We start from the raw sequence: 20,806 nt of genomic DNA on the forward strand, positions 1-20,806 counted from the left end.
GGCACTAACACTCCCACTTCTACCAGGCTTGAATATCCTAAATGGAATCAAGTCAAAATACTTGAAAATTAATAAGCAAGTATATTCACAGCAAATTACAGTTATAAGAGGAAGTGGAAAGCAGCTGCAATACTTACTGTCATATGTTCTACTTCCTCAGGAAACAAACAAAGAAGGAATATCTCAATCAGAGACCACTGGCAAAACTTTCGATATTCTCAATCTCAAATTTGATTTGGTTTTTCTGGTTATTACTGGGAACAAAAATAAGTGATCTGTACAACTTTGTTTACTAAGACTTTTATTATTCAATTAGCTGCTACGTTTAGGAGCACAGTTTAAAAAAAAGATTTAATTTGTTTGAGAGAGAGAGAGAGAACAGGAGGCGGAGGGGCAGAGGGAGAAACAGACTCCCTGCAGAGCAGGGAGCCCAACGTGGCACTTGATCCCAGGACACCCCAGGAGCACAGTTAAATACCTAGAACTAAAATGTTTGATGTCCTTGATGGGCCTGCGCAGAAAAGCAGCATAGCTGAGCCACCAAGAACTATCTCAGACCAGGAATCTGGAAAAGAACACATGACTGGCATTATCTACCCTGTCATTTCCAGTCAGTAGCAGACGGCTTGTTGCATAAAAGTTGGGAGCTTTAACATTCATTTACAGACTTCTAAGTATTTTCACCTAGGGAAGAATGTGAATTTAAAGTATCTCTTATAGGGGTGCCTGGGTGACTCAGTTGGTTCAGATCAGATCATGATCCCAGGGTCCTGGGGTTGAGCCCTGCATCAGGCTCCCCGCTCATTGGGAAGCCTGCTTCTCCCTCTCCCTCTGCATGCTGCTTCCCCTGCTTGTGCTCTCTCTCTGTCAAATAAATAAAATCTTTTTAAAATTTTTTTAAAAATAAAGTTATCTATTATTTAGGGGCATCTGGGTAGTTCAGTCAGTTAAGCGTCTGACTTCAGCTCAGGTCATGATCTCAGGGTCCTGGGACTGAGTCCCTAACCCTAACCCTAACCCCGCGGGCTCCCCGCTTCCCCGCTCAGTGGGGAATCTGCTTGTCTCTCTCCGTCTACCCCTCTCCCAGCTCATGCTGTCTCTCTCTCAAACAAACAAAATCTTTAAAAAAAGTTGTTAAAATATCTCTTATAAAGTTCCAAAAGGCACAGCCATATACAAAACAGATTGGTATGAAAAAATATTAATTCATAAAGCTTTTTCCCCTTTTAAAAAATATATCCTTACTAATTTTTATCTACTTTATTCTAGGTTTGGGAGATGTTTGTTAAAGTCTTCTTCATTAATGTGTCTATTTTCCCTCTTATATCCTGTAGTTCTGTTTTATGAAAGTCGCTGCTCTACTACAAGAAGCCCTCAGTGTGCACAGTTCCTACATGCAACATCTTCAGGTAACATGTTTTAATTAAACACTAGTCCCTCAATAACACACTTCAAATTTCACTTATAATGGTTAATTAACTGTGAGTAAATGCATAAAGTGCAAACTTTGCAGTTAGCTCTTCAGTCCACAAATCAGTACATAATAGATACAGGTCACGATCAGTGAGCAATTGTGTCACTTCTTTCAGCCTGTTGGTGTTTGGACATTGCACACCTGTTTCTCAGTTCAGAGACAGAGAGCAAAGCGTATGCTCGCGCTGTTTTGTCTCCCAGTGATAAACCCATGTGACATTTTAGAAACATAGATATTCAAAAGACAGAACTGGCTACCAAAGATAAAAGCGCAGCACAGAAACTAATGTGATAATGCTGAAAATGAAATTTGGGTCATAGTATAAATGAAGTTATAGAAGAAATGCTAACTGTGCAATTGTTAACGTCACTGCTGTTTGACTCTAGATATGCAGCCAGAAGAATTTAATGAGGGAAAACATCAATATAAATAAGTAGTTATGACAAATGTCCCAAAAGAAATGACATGGCAAAAAAACTTCACATTAAAGGAACTCTTGGAAGTACTTTACAACACTGAAAACACAAAGGATAAAATGTCAAAAGCTCAAGTGCCTGGGCATTTCAAACGGTTAACCGTCTGCCTTCAGCTCGGGTCGTGATCCCAGGGTCCTCAGATCAAGCCCCACGTGAGGCTCCCTGCTCAGCTGGGAGGCTGTTTCTCCCTCTCCCTCTGCCTGCCACTCCCAGGCTTGCTCACACACTCTCTCTCTCCCTCTCTCTGTCAAATAAATAAATAAAATCTTTTTTTAAAAAAATGTCAGAAGCTGATCCAAACTTAGAAATATGACACTTTGCCAAGGTATAGAAGAAATGCTCACTCCGTATCATAAGTTATACAAAGAGAAGGAAAGCACTCTTGACTTTTTTTCTTGATAAGTTTTTTTTTAAGATCTTATTTTTATTATGAGAGAGAGAGAGAGCCACATGCGCACAAGCCACAGGAGCCAGGGGAAGGGACAAAAGGAGAGGGAGAGGCAGACTCCCTGCTGATCAGGAAGTCTAACAAAGAAAGGGCTCAATCGCAGGACCTGAGCTGAAGACAGGTGCCCCTCTTGATAAGTTTTTAAAATCAGAAATAAAATACTAATTCTCAAGGTACCAACGGTTTGTTTCGACCAAAATTTTTAAAGACCATGAAACAACTGTAATCTTTCCTATTGATTATTAAGCTTGCTTTGTACAGTTTCAGCTTACATGGCCATATTTGCAGTAACTCACTACCACACAGTGAGTTCTGCCTGTTTTTGGTTCCGATTTCTGTACATCCTTACCAGCACATTATTGCCTTTTTGATAACAGCCATTCTCGTGCGTGTGAAGTGGTATCTCTTTGGCTTTGATTTGCATTTCCCTAGTAACTAATGATGTTGAGCATCTTCTTACGTACTTATTGGCAATCTGTATATCTTCTTCGAAGAAATATCTATTCAAATCTTTTGCTCATTTTAAATTGGGTTCATCTCTTTATTTTTCACCTGAATCTATTTGCTAGCTCATCAGATTTTTTTTTTTTTTAAATAGGTGAGTTATGCCTAAATCAAAAAGGTGAGACTACACAGCCAACAGCAGCAGGCTGGACCATGTGGAAATTTAAGTGTTTTGAGTGGAATAGGGAAAAAGGAACCAAAGCATAGCTTAACTCTAAAATAACTGAGCACCTGAAAGAACCCAAAGCGGAACTCTGTGGATGTAGACCATCTAAAGTGAGGGCAGGGGTAGAACAGAGTGGTAACGGTGAAAAAAGGACTTCTGTACATTCTTAAATTTGTTAAACATATGTTCAAAGAAAGGGCTCTGCAAGGATCAGGATTGGCAGCCCATTTTAAACTGATTATCGGAAGGGACAAAATCCTGCCTCTTGAAGTTTTGCACCCCAGGCTAGTATATATGACTGGAGGCAAGGGATAGCCACTGAAATCTCTTACATTGGTTTTAAGCTTTAAAGTGCAATTTCACAGCAATCATTCATTCAACAGGCACTTCGGAGCACACACGACGTACTGTGCTGACCGCTAGACACAGAAGAACAGCAAAAGCAGTCCCCGTTCTGTCAGGGTTCATAATCGAATAGGTTCGGTGTTGCAAGAATAGAAGTAATCAGCCTAGCTGTGGGAATAAGGAAGAGAAAGCAATACGTTCTGCCTGGGTCTGTGGGAGTAGGGAAAGCACCAAAAGGTGACATCCGGGCTGGGCCTGGAGGATGCTGGAGCTGACCCACAAGGGCCAATTCTGAAGTGTCACTGCTTTGTCCAGAGGGAAGAGAAAGTCTCATATCGGCCCCATCTGACTCCTGTAAAAACTCTGAGGCAGATGCTCTCATCAGTAATCACCTCCATTTCACAGAAGGAGAAACTGACCCACAAAGCAAAAGGCGAACCACAGGGCCATACTGAGTGACAGGGGACATGCCAGGTCCAGAATCGAGGTGGACAGACATGACACAGTTTCGAGCTCTGCCCGGATTCTGAAACCTGTAGAGCACCGGATTGTGGCGGGGGTCTGGACCCGGAAGTTGGGAAGAAGTCTGATAAGAGAGCGACCCCTGCAACCACTTGCCCAGTCTTCTCAGTTAAGCTCTCTGTCCCACGCTTCTCAGTCACTCACCCGCCGCTAGGCGAGAGGAAGTCGGTGTCGTCTTCGTCTCCCGCGCCGAACATCGCGGTGCCTTTCGCCCAGCCGCAGGGGGGGAAGCAAGAGTGTTTTCGGGCCTTTCACCGCCGACGTCGTGAAATGCCGCGGCGGCGTGCTGCTTTCCGGCAGGACGAACTCTCGCAAGGTGGCGCGGCCGGGAGGGGTCTAGGCTCTGGAGAAGGTGGGGGAAAGGCAAATGGGAGGACCTCGCGGGCACGCGCGTCCGTGACGTAAGGCTTCTCCAGACTGCAGAGGCGGTGAAATCCGCGGGAGCTCCGAAATCCTGCGCACGGATTGGCCGACGAGGCAGGGGGCGGGGCAGGGGCGGGAATCTGCGGCCTCGGTGGCGGTCGTGGACACGTCGAGCCCGGCAGAAGTGGAGGGGGCTTCCGAAGAGTCGTGGGGGTGGTGACGGGTTAAGGTTCTAAGAGGGAGGTGCCGGTGGCGAGACTCGATCTGGAAGGTAAGCACCTACCGCCCCTCTCCCACCCCTGGCATGGGCACAGTCCTTTCTCCCCCGGGACAAGGACCCTCCACGCCGCTCTCCTCCGCTCTGCGAAAGGAGAAAGGGCCCGAGATTGGCAGTCTGGAGAACTGAGCTTTCGGCCGGGCCCCTACAGTGACATAGCTAGAGTGACCTTGGGGCTGGGTGTTCGGTGCCTCACTTTCCCCGTCTATAAAAGGGGCCTGTCTCCCTCTCGCTTGTCCCCTGTGGCCGACCTCGTTATTTATTCAGCGGACTCTTTGTCCAGTGTTTCTATGTGCCGGCTAGTCAAGAAGCTTTTAGACCTCGGAGGTCATCGAATTCAATCCCAGTCCGTTCATAATCCCAGAATTTGCAATAGGGAAACGAAGTAATAGGCACTTGGATGACTAGTCCGAGGTCACACAGAGTAAAGGGCAGACTGGGGCTGGATCCCAAGTCTCTTGATTCAGGACTTAGTAAACTGGTGGGTGAATAAGAACCTTATCAGCTCTTAAACACTGTGCGCCCTTACAGAGTGGTTATTACTAGACTGTGGCATGCATCTGGAGAGAACCCCCCCCCCCCATGCAGGAGAAGTGTAGAAGAGCTAGGATATTCTGGGGGTGAGTGATGAAAAAGAGAAAACTTTAGAAGCAAAAATCCCGAGTCCCAGTCTTCGTCTGGGTTTTGCTTAGTCTTTTTGCCACAGACCTAAGTCAACATCCGTTGTTGGGGACTTCCCTGTCTCCGGTTTCCACCTTCTCTGTATCTTATGTAAGTATTTATTTGGTTAACCTGGTGTAATTCTTGAAACAATCTCCCGGTAAGCCTGGTGTAGCCAAGCATATAATGTATCACTGTAGCATCCGTTTCTATAGATCTCAACTGAAGTTATTTCACTCCGGGCTTCTCTTGATCAGGTTAATACAACAGGTGTCCCTTACCTGGACGTTTTAGTCGTTAACTTGAAATTGAAGTGAAGTGATTGGTGGTGATTCACCCCTTAGAGAACTTCATACTTCTTGGTACTTCCCCTTCTTCTACGTTTAACTATAGTTTGTGTACTTGTACTAAACTTACTCATCTTGATGTCATCTGTGTCACAGAGCACTATGCCTACTTTACCATAATGGATTCTTATTCTTTGTTAGACTGGGTAATGGAATTTATCCTTCCCATTCCTTGATTTATGCTCTTGGGATTTTTTTCACACGTGACCCAGAGAGCCTTGCAATGGCTCTTGCCTTCCAGAAAGATAAAAATGGTGTACTAGCTGTGAACTGCCAGGGTTGCTTGTCTCTTTTGTTAGTTGAAGATGATTTTACTATTGTTTAAAGCTCTAGGGAAGGGGGAAGAGGGAATAGAATAGCTTGAAATAGTATATATAACTCTAATTTTTGTTAGTAAAGTATTCCTCTATGAAACTGAGAGACAGGGCTGTTGTCTCCTTCCTGTGTCCATTTTACAGATTAAGATCATTAAAGCAGTGAAGGCTGACAGTGTGAAAACAGTGATGCAACTGGAATCTAAGCACTAGAACCGGAACCCTTTGCAGTAGCTCTGTTTAGAATATGAACTTGGCTACCCCTCAGGGAGAAAGAGAATGAATTGCCTAAGTGACATCGCTTTTTCTAACCCCTGTCCCCAGTACTGGTCATCGTCATTCCAGCACTGAAACATCTGAATAGTGCTTTTTAAAAAATGCTAAAAGATCATTTGCGTGCTTATCCTGAATTCTTGAGTTGGGGATGTTTTCATCCAGGGTATTTAAGTAGCCTTTTTAGGTAGGCAGGCACATAAAATCTGGATCAGCATTTTTGGCAACTGGGACACCACAAATATGCAAGCCCAGGTCACCACTGTGGAAACACAGCTGCTAATTCTGATCAGCAGTATGAGAAAGGGGAAGAGAGTGGTGAGGCTTCCTCAAGTCTTGCAGGATTTGAACTGTTGGGGCACCCGGGTGGCTCAGTTGGTTTAGCGTCTGACTCGCGATTTCAGCTCAGGTCTTGATCTCAGGGTAGTAAAATCGACCCCACATCAGGCTTCATGCTCAGGAGGGAGTCATCATGAGATTCTCTCCCTCTGCCTCTGCCTCTACCCCTCCCTCCACTCCTGCTGTCTCACTCTCTAAAAAGTAAATAAATAAATAAATAAATAAATAAAATCTTTTTTAAACAAATAAATAAAAGGGCACTGCCTTCCTGAATTAGAATATTGGACCAGGAATCAGGAAATCTGAATTCCCATCCCGGCCCTTCTAACTCACTCTGAGCTTGGGCTGGGCTCCCTAAACACTTTATATAAAGAGTGGTTTAGACCCAGATATCTATTAAGTACTGCTGGGGATACTGAGGTAAGGAAAGCACAATCCTGGTCTCAAGTTCAAATTAAGCATTTTTGTTTCTTCATTTGTTTTGCTTAAATACACAGTTTTTAGATGTATTTATAAAATATATTGACCCCCCCCCCAAAAGATTAACCAGGAAGTGGCAATTTTAACAATTCCTTTCAAATTATCAGCAATTTTAGGGGCACTGGGTGGCTCAGTGGGTTAAGCATCTGCCTTCGGCTCAGGTCATGATCCCAGGGTCCTGGGATCGAGCCCCGCATCGCGTTGGCTCTCTGTTCCTCAAGGAGCCTGTGTCTCCCTCCCCTCTGCCTGCCACTCCCCCTGCTTGTGGGTCTGCGCTCTCTTTTTCTCTTTGTCAAATAAATAAATAAAATCTTTAAAAAGAAAAATAAATTATCAGCAATTTTTCTATAGAGATGATAGTTTTTATAACAGATACACCCATACTAATCTATACTAGTGAATACATTGTAAATATTAAACTATAAAAATTGTTAAGGTTTAAAGTTATAACCAGGATAGATGATAGGTGTGGTGATAGCGATATGAATTGAATATAGGTTTGGGGGAGTTGGTATAGTGTTCTTTCTGTTCGTCACTGAAAACGGAAGAATGTCAGAACACAATTCAAGAAATATCTGGGGGCGCCTGGGTGGCACAGCGGTTAAGCATCTGCCTTCAGCTCAGGGCGTGATCCTGGCGTTATGGGATCGAGCCCCACATCAGGCTCCTCCGCTATGAGCCTGCTTCTTCCTCTCCCACTCCCCCTGCTTGTGTTCCCTCTCTCGCTGGCTGTCTCTATCTCTGTCAAATAAATAAATAAAATCTTTAAAAAAAAAAAAAGAAATATCTGAAAACCTATGTGTAAGGCACTGTGCTGGGTGTTACCTGGAATAGGAAAATGAGTAAATCATTGTTCTTGTCCTCAAAGTGCTTATAGTTGAACAGTGGGGATAGTTGAAGTATACAAATAATTACACTTGAAGACATAGCAAAGTAAGTCCCATAAGTAGAAATTAATTACTGTAAGTTTTCAAAGGAAGAAGAGATTATATCTAGTTTGGAGAAGTATGTGGGGTTAGGTAATGGGCTTTGAAGATGAGTGGGATTCCAAATGGAAATGAGGAAGTATCATTCTCCAGGTTGAGGGGGTGGCGTTGGCAAAAGCACAAAGGCAGGAGAGAAGGCACAACTTTCTTACAAGACCAGAGTTGCCCTCTTATTTGATGCAATTAGGGCCAATAGCTGGCCAACGAAAAAAATAAAACGGAATCATACAGCTATTCGTTACACACAGACCTTAACCATTTTATTCTAACTTCAAGCATAAACATCTTTTTGCCATTCTTTAAAATAAGCCTTTTTCTTGGGGTGTGGGCCCCAGGGGTCTGTAAACTATAGCATGGGGGCTAAACCTTGTCCTAGCCTTCTGCCTGTTTCTATAAATAGTTTTATTGGAACACAGCCATGCTCATTTGTTGATGTATTATCTATAGCTACTTTGACGTACAAGGTAGAGTTGAGTAGTTGTATGTATCTGTATGACTCATCTTTATCGAGTCTTTCCAAAGCTTTCAACTTGGTTGTCTGATAGAAACAACTATCAGACAGTCCATGTGGTATGGTAGCTAAATTCTTAAGCTCTGGAGCCAAATTGTTTTGCCGTTTATTAGTTGTACAGGTCTTGGGCACATTGCTCAGTTTTCTTCTTTGGAAAATAGGGGCAATGATAGTATCTAGTTTCTAGGGTTCTTGTGAAGATCATAGGAGTCAGTTCATGTAAAGCACTTAGAACAGCATCTGGCAGGCAGCAAGTACTCAGTATTAGCTGCTGCTGTTTTCCTCTTGTCACTTCTACTTAATTGCTTTACGTAATACTTTATTAAATTATATTCTTACATTAATAAGCACAACTGGCATAAGTTGATTATGAACAAACCTACCTGACACTTGATAAAGGACACAGCTTCACTGAGGGAGAGAAAGAAGTGTTGATCCCATGGTACTAGAGACAAGCCTAGTTAGTGTGCTATCATTTAAATCAGTTAAGAGAATTCTGTGGGATCGTTTGCCAAGAGTATAAGACAACAGAACACATAGGGAAGTAGTGGATTAAAATGGAAAAGGAGACCAGAGCCATGTTTGTCTAATACTTTGAAAGCCAAGGGGATAAGTTTGTACTTAGCCATATAGGAAATGGGATTATTTATTCTAAATGGCATGATTGATATGAAAAAATTCAAGTGGTTTAGGAGTATATCACATTAAAAGTTTCCCGTGTAGGTATCTGCTTCATTTTTCTTTTCTTTTTTTAAGATTTTATTTTTAGGTAATCTTGACACCCAGTGTGGGGCTCAAACTCACAACCCCGAGACCAAGAGTCGTAATCTCCACTGACTGAGCCAGCCTGGTGCACCTCCACTTCATTTTCCTAATAGTCCTTAAAATGGGGAGTTGTTGTGAGGATTGAAGGAGATGAGGCATGGTAAACACTACTTGGGGGGAGGGGGGGGGACACAAAGACTACTTGGAAAACAGGTATTAGCCCTTAAAAGCCTCAATCCAGTTTTTCTTTGGATTATAATCTCAATTTTGAATTGAGAAAAAGAAAGGTTCTAGGCTGAATGTGAATAAAACAACTTATGCCGTACTCTGAGAAGTCTCTGAACCTTAAGTCTTTACCCCTCCTACTTCCATTTTGGCTCAGCTCTGGATTCCTCTCTGTGCCTTCCTCACCAGAAGTGCTACGAAAGAGAAGATGGCGTAATTATCACTGGAGAAGCAAGCGTTTACAATGACAAGATGACTTTAACTAGAGGAAGATGTCAGATAAGTCAGTCACCAGGCATCCCCCAGACAATTCTGCCATTTAAAGTAGGCAGGCCATGGGGCTTCTGGGTGGCTCAGCCAGTGAAGCGGCGAAGATCTCCATCTCAAGGTCATGAGTTCAAGCCCTGTGGTGGACTCCTGGAGCCCACTTTAAAAAAAAAAAAAAAAAGTTGGCAAGCCAGGCCTGATAGAGGGAAAGGGAGGGAAGAAGACAGGGCAAGTTGATGATGCAGGCACTCCCACATGTAGCTTTTAGCATCATAAAGCCATTTAGAAAATCAAAAGTTTTCTGTAGTTTGCTATGAGAAGTCATCAAGAGTCTGACACTTAATACATTAAGACAAGCCGTTTATGCCAAAAGAAAGCTTACAGTAGGGAGTGGGAAGGAAATGCTTTTGAAGTTCCACGGCTTTGAGTGATATCTTTTCAGATTTAGGTAACATCCCCAAGCGGAGGAGGGGCCCATCCTTAGGAATGCAAAGCCCTGCGGAAAAGGAAAGGGTTGAGAAGGGTCCACCCTACCTCTTTTCCTTTACACAAAGGCCCTAGGCTTTTGTATACAACCTGCTTTTGTAGGTTGAGAACCTTACACAGTACAGCATAGTGAGATGGAAACCTGCGTGACAAAAGTAAACAGGAGAAATGATACGGAGGGAATCTATACGTTATGGCGAGCAAAACTAGCAACCAGAGGACCTTTTCAGCCAGGATGAGTCTTTCTCTAAATAGGTAATAGAGGGTGAGACTGTGCTGAGCGTTGACACAATTTTGAAGCAGTTTAGAGCACCTAGAACTTAGTCTTTTGGTTTTCAAAATCAGAGGCAAAGGCATGCCGCCAACTCTGTACCCGCAGGCCCCCATTCCTCTCTCCTGCCTTTATCCCCCCTGCCTTTTCTGATGGCTTTTAATCAGCTATCACACAACCCCAGGCATGATCTGTATCTTAGTACGTCTTACACTGTTTTTCATTATTTGTATGTATCCCTTCTCCAGACTGGGCTTCTTGAGGATAGGGGTTTATCGTAGTTCCGTCACTCCATAGATACACAATACATCTGAGTGAGTGAGTGAAGTGAGTGAGTTCCTTAGGGTCACAAAGATAGTTAAGTCCCAAGAGCCAGAGCTAGAACCCAGTCTTCTGATTCCTAGCCCAGTACTCTTCCACCACACCATGCAGCCTCAATCTGGAGTATTAAACAACTTTTCTCATTTTTGTGTACATTCTTTCAGTGCATTTTCATTAAATCATCCTTTGTTAATAAAGGGAGGGGGAGGGGCACCTGGAATGCTCAGCTGGTTTCACATGAGGCTCTTGATTTCGGCTGAGGTCATGATCTCAGGGTGGTGAGATCAAGCCCCACGTTGTACCCAAGCTGAGCGGGAGTCTGCTTGAGATTCTCTCTCTCCCTCTTCCTCTGCCCCTCCACCTGCGTGCGCACACTCTCTCTCTCAAATAAATATATAAATCTTTTTTAAAAAGGGGGGAGGAAGGAATAAAATAGGAGCAGTTAAAATGTTTTCTAGTTTCTGCTTCACACCAAATGAATTCCCAGTGTTCACAGGCAAACCAATGCCATTATGATCTAGATGATTAAAATCTTGTATAATATAACCAAAAGAGAATTTAGGGACTCCTGGCTGGCTCAGTTGGTAAAGCATGCGACTCTTGATCTCAGGGTCATGAGTTCAAACCCTACATTGGCGTGGAGCCTACTTTAAAAAAAAAAAAAAAGGAAAATTTAAGCAAGGGGAACCTTTGTCTGCCTTTGACTGTAACAGGAAGGCAGTTAAAGCAATGCTTTGCTGATGTATGTTTATCTGATTAGCTTGTGTTCTTTAAATCAAGCTGTAAGAGGCTGTATACTTTAAGTGACATGAAAGCGAGCCCTATGTGTGACTTGGACGTCTCCTTTCAGAGATTAATTGTGTCATCTAATGAGTAAGCAAACTATTACTAATTATATTTCATCCTTACTGTACCTTAGAATTAGAAAGTCTTTTGACATATTTGATCCTTACAACCCTATGAGATTGACAGAGTGTAGGTATTTTTATATCCATTTTGTAATAAGGAAACTAATACTTGTTGGGTTTAAGTGATTTGCTTAATGTCATGTGGCTAATACATGGCACTTGTGTCCATAGCTCAGAACCTCTCATGTCTAATCCAGTACTTTTTCTGCTCTTATCACACTGTCTATAAAACACTGAAATCTACATAAATCATACTAAAGCACTCACAGTTAGCACGTTGGAAATGTATCAAGACTACAAAAGGATCCAGTAAGAGGGTACAAAGGGTGTTTCTCATGATTGCTGGATTTCGGGATATGGCTTAGCCAACAACAAAGGGTATCTGAGAAATGGAGTATAGTAGCTGGGAGATCCCCTCCCCATTGGACTTAGGCCCTTCTATCGTTGCATAACTAAAAGACCTTTTCAGTTTGTTTGCTTGACATATCAAATTTGAGTTGTTCAAACCAGGCAAATAAAAGCTTTGCTAAAGGCCTTTGTGAAGAATGTAGTTGTATACTTGATCTTCTTTGTACAGAAAGGTGAGAGTGGGCAAGAGAAATAGGAACTTCTATGTTATTTGTCGCCAAAACAGGATATGTAAAGCTCAGAAATCCCCCCTGCTTAGCTGCTTCCCAGCAAACCATCTGGAGATGTGGGAGGTTTGGGATAAATGGTTAGACCACTGTTAACAGAAACCTTATATGAAAAGTAGATGTTATGGGTTCCATTGACTAAAGAGTATATTAGTGTCATTGTTTAATAACGTGGGCCTCAGTTTCTCCACCTGTAAAATAGGGGAGTTGTAGTTGATAATGTAATTTTTTAAAGTAGAAAATATTAAATTCACATGGTTCACAATTCAAAAGGTACAAAAGGATATTTAGTGAAAAATGTTCCTTCTCCTCCTACCCACATCTGACCAGTTCCCCTCCTAGGGATCACAATGTTACCTCTTTCTTGTGCCCTGACCCCTAGAGATAGTATAGGTGTTTATAAATAATATATATATACTTTTAACTCTATTGAATTTTTTTACAGATGCTAGCATACAGTACACCTGCTTTTTTCATCTCATAACTTGGAGATCATTCCATATAAGTATATAAAGAGTTTCCTAACTCTTTTTTTTTTTTTTTAAAGAGTTTATTTATCTATTTGACAGAGATAGAGACAGCCAGAGAGAGAGGGAACACAAGCAGGGGGAGTGGAAGAGGAAGAAGCAGGCTCATAGCGGAGGAGCCTGATGTGGGACTCGATCCCATAACGCTGGGATCACGCCCTGAGCCGAAGGCAGACGCTTAACGACTGCGCCACCCAGGCGCCCCGAGTTTCCTAACTCTTATTTAGGTTGCAAAGTATTCCATTTTATGGAAATATGATAATTTATTTAATCCATGCCCAATCAATGAATATTTATGTTGTATTTTCAATATTTTGCTATCACAGACAGTCCTGTGACAAATAACTTTGTTCGTATAACATTTGACATATGTGTCAATGTATCTTTAGGATAGATACATCTGATCCTTGAACAACATAGGTTTGAACTGTGTGAGTCCACTTACAGGCGGATTTTTTACATTACAGCACTGTAAATGTATTTTCTCTACTTTATGATCTTCTTGCTAACATTTTATTTTCTCTAGCTTACTTTTTTTTTTTAAGATTTTATTTATTTATTTCTGAGAGAAAGAGCATGAGCACCAGCAGGGAAAGCGGTAGAGGGAGAAGCAGGCTCCCTACTGAGCAGGGTGCCCAACGTGGGACTCGATCCCAGGACCCCAGGATCATGACCTGAGCCAAAGGCAGACGCTACCCAGGCATCTAGCTTACTTTATTGTAAGAATATAGTATATAATACATATAAGGTACAAAGGTACAAAGCATGTTAATCGACTATGTCATCAGCAAGGTTTCCGGTCAATAGTAGGTTCTTAGTAGTTAAGTTTTGGAGAGTCAAAAGTTATACACAGATTTTTGACTGCTTGGAGGTCGGTGCCACAACCCCCCTGTTGTTCAAGGGTCACCTGTATTTAGAGGTGGAATTACTGGCTCAAAGGGTATGTACATCAGACGGATAATTAAACACTCTTCTAGTTCTGGTATTCTGTGAGATTTTAATTGTGAATGAACAGCAGAAGAGATGAGAAGGTATCATTTTCTTGAAACACCTTAATTTTTTTAATGAATTTATTTATTTGAGAGAGAGTGTATGGGAGGGGCAGAGGGAGAAGGAAAGAGAGAATCTCAAGCAGCCTCCCCACTGAGTGCAGAGCCGGACATAGGGCTCGACTCCACGACTCCGAGTTCATAACCTGAGCCGAAATCAAGAGTAAGACACTTAACCAACTGAACCACCGAGGTGCCCCTGAACGTCTTAATTTTTATCTCTTGTTATTCCGAAACTCCATCTTAAGTAAGGGCCAAGTATAGGCAACCTCACCAAAATGATGTTAAATTGCAAATTTCACAAAAGTCACCTACTACGTGAAGATCCTATAGATTTTTCTATTGCTGTTCAGTGTGCTATTACTCAGGAGTTAACTTGTAAGGCGAATGTTATAAACTCAGGACAAAATGGGACTGGCTACTAACTACTCTTACCAGTACTTACCACATAGAGGATTCAGAAAATTAGCTGTGTTTTACAGTCCATCCATGTAGGGAATAAAAGTGGAAAAATCAAGAAAGAGAGCATACCTGAGACGTTTGTGTGTGTGTTTCACTGGCTTCCCAGGTTTTTGATGATTGTGGAATGTGGTAATTTTGTGAAATGGGTGGTACCGTAACAATCAGATGTCTTTCTGAGGAGCTAGATCAGAATTCTGTCATCCCCTCACACCTCTTGACTAGACCTACTAACCTTCCTTCCTTCCATTTCTCACCTCCATCATTCTCTCTCTAGGTGTCTTAAGCCATTCCCGAAATTTGTTCTGTAAATAGGTTTCAGTCAGAGCCTCTGTCCTCTTCATCTCTAAATTTCCTATGGCCCTTGGAGCAGAGGGTACTTAATAAATGCTTGTTGGATTGAGTTTGGGTAGATGTCAGAGTGATCTAGCCTCTGTTTGGCTACCCTCTCAAGGTGCCGTATCTTTCCTTTTCCTGGCATAGTGTGAACACCTTTCAGCCCACCCCTCTGCACACCTAATATGATTCAGGAAGGGACAAAAGGCCAAGTAAACGATCTTGAAGAAGGGTGTGTGCATGTGTGTGGGTGTGTGTGTGTTTAAGTAAGTGGACACACGTATCCCTTTTGGCTCCTACTGCCATTCTTTGTGCTGCGGTTAAAAATTTGGACCTCACTTACTTAGCTACATGCTAGTGGTAGCTGTGGAGTTAGACATACTCAGTAGGAATAACCTAGGAATATTCAACTCAAAATAAACACGTATCTTTTTTTCCCCACAAATCTCAGGTGTATGAAATCATAAATACTAGGTGAATACAAACACTGGCTTAGAAATAAAGTTGTACCTTTAGAAGAGACAATTGGATTAGTGTTGACTTTTCTAATTTTAGAATAAAGAAACTTGTCTATTGGCCATGCTTTAAGCGCTCAGACATTCTGTGGGATAGGAGATCGCTTGGCTCCCTTGTGCACTCTAATTCCTATAAAGATGAGAGGATGACAGGGCCTCACATGCAGCTTCCCAGGTAGGTCCCATCTTTTCAAATATAAGCTTTCTTTAATGCCAGGCCCCGAAGGAAAATTACTTTTGGGTAGCTTAAGGTAGATGCCTCACTAGGCTTCTTTCTACCTGTTATTTGGACAATTTGTAAAAGGGCCATAAGCTTTCTAGCAACTAATCATGAAGAGAGTTTCCTTTATTATGGTTTCAGAAGTATCACAAGGTGTATGGTGCTATATTACAGCTTAGAATTGAGGGGCAGAATTGATACCCCTTCCCTACTCTTAATAAACTAGGATGTAGAAAAGATGGGCTAGGCAAAAACATAATGTATCATATTTCATTTCAAGATGGCGGGTTTTTTTAAGATTTTATTCATTAGAGAGAGAGCATGCACGAGTGGGGGGAGAGGGACAGAGGGAGAGAGAGAAGCAGACTTCCCACCCAGCGGCAAGCTGGACTCAGGACTCCATCCCAGGACCCTGACCTCATGACCTGAGCTGAAGGCAGACGCTTAATGGACTGAGCCCCCCAGGCGCCCCTCAAGACGGTGTTTTGAGCACATCCCTTTTCCTTCCCAAAATCCTAGTAAAATGACTATAGAAATATAAATTTTTTTGAAGTGTGATATTGTGATTTATAATAAGAAATACATATTTGGTCTGCATCCCGTTTCTGGTATAGAACTCCTAAAACCTTTGAGATTTCCTAAATGATGCGAGCTATAAAGGTGTCCTTTGTTATGTTATAATGAGATGACTTTTTTTTAGCAGTTTATAATTTAGTTGGAAATCAAAAACATAAATCTGAGTCAATTAACCTTCTAAGTGAAGTTTATGTTCTTAAAAAATATATAAGATACTGGAGGGAAATGCAGACACAAACTGGATGCTTGATGATATTAAGGAATTGTTAATTTTTCAGGGGAGTTAGTGGTACTGTATTTTGTTTTGTTTCTTCTAAAGTCTCCTTCTTTTAGAGATACAGAAATGCATACAAATAAAATGTTTTAATATCTGAAATTTGCATTAAAATTATGCAGGCCATGGGAATGAATGGGATATAGACGAGACAAGGCTGGCTTTGAGTTGATAATTGTAGAAGTTGATCGATGAGTACATGCGGTCTACTTTTGTATATATTTGAAAATTTTTATAATAAATTAGGATGTCTTATTTAGTTTTTCTTCGATTGTGAAATAAAAAAACTAAATATGCCTGGGGCCTCAGTGATCTATCACACAACATATTATACTCTCTCCACCTTTCTATCTTATCCAGTGAGGCTGCCTGCCCTTTCCTCCCTGGACTCTGTCCCAGGAGGAGAATGGAGCTGAAGATTGAGTTCAGTCACCAATGGCCAATAATTTAATCAATCATGCCTATGTAATGGAACCTCTATTAAAAAAAAAAAAAAAAAGGGGCGCCTGGGTGGCACAGCGGTTAAGCGTCTGTCTTCGGCTCAGGGCGTGATCCCGGCGATCTGGGATCGAGCCCCACATCAGGCTCTTCTGCTATGGGCCTGCTTCTTCCTCTCCCACTCCCCCTGCTTGTGTTCCCTCTCTTGCTGGCTGTCTCTATCTCTGTCAAATAAATAAAATCTTTAAAAAAAAAAAAAAAAAAGAGCTTTCAGCTTGGGGAACTAGAACACTTCCAAGTACCACTGTGCTAGGTCCCAAACACCAGGATAGAAACTCCTTTGTTCAGGACCGTGCCCGCTCTTCATTAGGCTGTTAATTCATATTGTTTAATATCCTTTGTAATAAATCAGTAATCTATTGAGTAAATGGGTTTCCTTAGTTCTGTGGACTGCTCTACAAATTGCTTGAACCCAAAGAGAAGGGGTCGTGGAGACTTCTGATTTTATATCCAGTCAGAAGTGCAGGTAATAACCTGAGTCTGTAATTAGCATCTGAAGTGGAGGGCAGTCTTCTAGGACTCAGCCCTTCACCTGTGGAATCTGATACTGTTTCTGGATAGTGTCAGAATTCAGTTGGACCTTACTGCACCGAGCTGGTGTTGGAGAATTACTTGGTGGTGGGGAAACCACCCATAGGACACATCTTTTATAATTAGGAGACAGGGAGAGAGAAGCCTGAAACTTTGAGACATCTCAAAGAATATGGATGTAGATTGGAATTCAATTAAAGCAAATTACTTACCACCCAATTCAACATAGATGAAGGACCTCCCTGTGGGTGAGGTTAAGTGGCTGGGATTCACTAGCTCACCCCGAACACCCCGAAAATGAGAATAGCAAAGGTTAGAAAGAAAGGTTTAGCTATGGAGCAGGGCATGAAAGACAAATCAAAGACAGAGAACTGAAGTTTAGAGAGAACAGTGGATGAAGAAGTAACAATGCGTTCCCAGGTCACTGTATTTGCGCACATGGTCACGACATTGGTGCTACGGGCAGCCCTGGCTTTGAAGAACTAACCTGTGCTGTCAGCTACTCTGCTGTCACCTTTGTGAGCTCCTCATAACAGTCCTGAAAACAATCCTAAGAGGTAGCTACTTTTTATTACTCTGATTTTTAGAGCTGAGGCACAGAGATATTAAGTCATTTGCCCAAGGGCCTACAACCAGTAGGTACAGTTTTACCAGTTAGAGAACGAATATACTCCCTTGCGTACTTGGAGAGCCGCCATAAAAAAGAAAGGGAAAATACCTTTTCTGCCCACAGCTTCCTACTTACGGCTTTTTGTTTGCTTTTGGTGGGCTGTTAGGATCTTAGAACTTCTAATCTCAAAAATGCAGGAGTTAATGGTTAGGGACAGACCCTGGAAGCAAATGTTACTTTCATTAATCATGCTGGGAAATATATCCAACAATTTCTTCATACAGAGGTTGGTTTTTTTGTTCATGCATTTCCCATTTGAGGTCTGTCTTCCTGGTAGTTCAGTTTCTGTAGTTCATAACTAGTCTAGAAAAGTAAGACTACAGGAGATGTATACATTCCCCTTCATCTGGAACTCAGAGATTTTATTCACATAGTAGGTAAAAAAAAAAAACAAAAAAAAAACACAAAACAACAACAACAACAAAAAACAAAACACCTCTCTCAGATCCCAAAGATGAGCCGGTTAGTATTATTAAATTCAGTGTTAGCCCAGAAGATTCTTCGATTATCAGGTGATAATTTTTTTGAAAATTATTTATTTATTTATTTGAGAGAGAGAGCAGAGCAAGAGTGAGAGGGCACAAGCAGGGCCAGGGGCAGAGGGAGAAGCAGGCTGGGGCAGAGGGAGAAGCAGGCTCCCCATGGGGCTTGATCCCAGCACTCTGGGATCACAACCCGGGCCAAAGGCAGACGCCTAACCGCTGAGCCACCCAGGCGCCCCATATCAGGTGATAAATTTTAAGTGAGGCTAGGTTAGCTCTCTGCCTTTTGGGAATATCACAATAAACAAATGCTTTATTTTAGTTCCTGGTTGAATCTTGACTTTCTTTTTCTTTTTCTTCTTTTTTTAAGCTCTCACTTGTTAAACATGCAGTCCTTAGATTCTGTGTACTGTATATCTATGTTGTACATCTCTGTAATTCAGAACTGCGGTTCTCAAAGTTTAGAGTGTGTAAGAATTGCCTATAATAGCTTGATAAATAACTAGATTCAGAGGCCCATTCCCTGCAAGGAAATTCACTGGTCTGGAGTGGGGTGTGTAATTTTAATTTTTCACCAAACATCTCAAACGATTCTGATTCAGGGAGTCTTGGGACCACACTTTAAGAAATCCTTGAGCTAGGAAGAAAGTAATTAACATTTATTATTTACTATGTATGTTATTAATGTATCAGTCACTTTCATATGTATTTTTACATTTTGATGTTCAGAATATCGTGAGATTTTATTTCCTAGTTTTAGGTGGATGTATCATCCCACAAAGTTTTAGTAACTTGTTCTAAGCTTCAAAGATGATATAGCTTTATGACAGTCAGCAGTCTGACTCCCAGACCAGGAGGGCTCTTGCTTTTACTGTGTCTGCTTCAGCAAGGTATCTCAGAAGAAATGATTAAGATGGTGAATTGGAGGGTCACCTGACTGGCTCAGTCAGAAGAGCATCTGACGCTTGGTCTTGGGGGTTATGAGTTTGGGCCCCATATTGGGCATAGAGATTACTTAAATAAAACTTAAAAAAGAAATATTGGTGAATTGGGAAATGTTACTGAGTGATAGGAACAGTATGCTCTAAAATGTGTTTGATAAAGCCACTGAGAAGTTAGAATGTCTAAAGCATATCAATATTCACAACACATCTAGGAGAGATAGGTATGCATTTGTTTCTCATGAAAAATATCATATACACCTAAACTTTTCTAATCGCAGTAGGCCCTAAAGATGAGTTATTTTCTTTACCGAGGAACCTGTGACCATAAAGATTAAATAACCTGATGTAACGGAAAAACCTGGGCTAGAAACCAAAATTTCCTCATTTTACTCTTAAACATTCTTTCAAATCATAATCACAGTAAGGGCTAAGGGTGGCTGCAGCCCATATACTGCCAGAGAATTATCCAAAGAGCTATTGAGTCTGTGGCTGGGAGCGATGGCTCCCTGTGACAACATTGAGCATTTGAAAGTTTGCACAGAGGCATAATAGAGGTGATCTGATATTTTAGAGAATGGTATTTAAAGCTCTGGTATTGTAGAGATGACATTTTTAGAAGTCTGAAAATATATAGTACAATGGCATTGTGGGATTTTGTGAATTTGAACAGATTGCTGAAACGTGGCCTGGAGCTCAGGCCGCATGGAGTCTTTTCTCACCTTGCTTAGAGCCATGTAGAGGTCGAGCAGTCAAGAATACTGCAGGTAACCATTTTAGCTCAAATCGTATGCCATAGCATGGTAGAAAGCCTTGCGAGACACAGCTGCTATGCAGGTAGGTAACAGCTAGACTTAGTTCCTCCATAACACAAATAATAGAAAGAGCACTAGACTTGAGGTCGGAATCTGGATTCTAATTGCAGACTGCCACTAGACTGACTGCCACATGACCTTAGCTCGTCTGTTAACCTTGTGTACCTCCATCTTCCGTCTGTAAAATGAGTAGCTATTCCTGTGTAACCCAGGCCCATCTTTCAAGTGCCATTAAATTTGGAAACACACTACATTGTTGTAGCTTAGCAGAATAGCCTGAGAACATGCCACAAAAGTAAATGAGGTAATTATTGGACCCAGACTTAGAATCGCAAATACTGAATGCCTGAAACGTCTATTAGACTGTACATAGCCTTAACCTAAGCCTTACGATGCCTTCTATAAACAAGATGTGAGTAGTGTTCTTCAGCCTCATTATTGAGCACTCACGGAGCATAATAACGCGCTGATGCTGGGGGCGGGGGAGGTGGGAGGATGGGTTAAATGGATGATGGGGATTAAGACGGGCCCTTGCTGTGATGAGCACCGG

The 20,806-nt window shown here is 41.9% G+C and overlaps 2 protein-coding genes across 9 annotated transcripts in view; one reads left to right on the forward strand and one right to left on the reverse strand.

Annotated features, from left to right (window-relative positions):
* Positions 1-4,315, reverse strand: part of FKBP15 (FKBP prolyl isomerase family member 15) — a 54,652-nt gene extending 50,337 nt beyond the window's left edge. For 6 of the 8 annotated variants that reach the window (XM_048223466.2, XM_026513778.4, XM_057313688.1 and 3 more), the window contains exon 1: positions 4,080-4,251. In XM_048223466.2, coding sequence (XP_048079423.1) covers positions 4,080-4,132 — 53 coding nt within the window. In that variant the 5' untranslated portion in view covers positions 4,133-4,251. Of the gene's footprint in view, positions 1-137 lie in introns of all 8 variants that reach the window. The other 2 variants (XM_057313687.1, XM_057313690.1) reach the window with 2 other exon arrangements.
* An 18-nt stretch (positions 4,316-4,333) lies between these two features.
* The window catches only part of SLC31A1 (solute carrier family 31 member 1), a 37,487-nt gene continuing 21,014 nt past the window's right edge, over positions 4,334-20,806 (forward strand). Inside the window, exon 1 of the mRNA XM_026513783.4 lies at positions 4,334-4,569. The gene's annotated coding sequence lies outside the window, so the exon portion shown is untranslated. The remainder of the gene's footprint in view (positions 4,570-20,806) is intronic.

This window comes from Ursus arctos, unplaced genomic scaffold, assembly GCF_023065955.2.
Source record: "Ursus arctos isolate Adak ecotype North America unplaced genomic scaffold, UrsArc2.0 scaffold_18, whole genome shotgun sequence".
Taxonomy (NCBI): Eukaryota; Metazoa; Chordata; class Mammalia; order Carnivora; family Ursidae; genus Ursus; species Ursus arctos.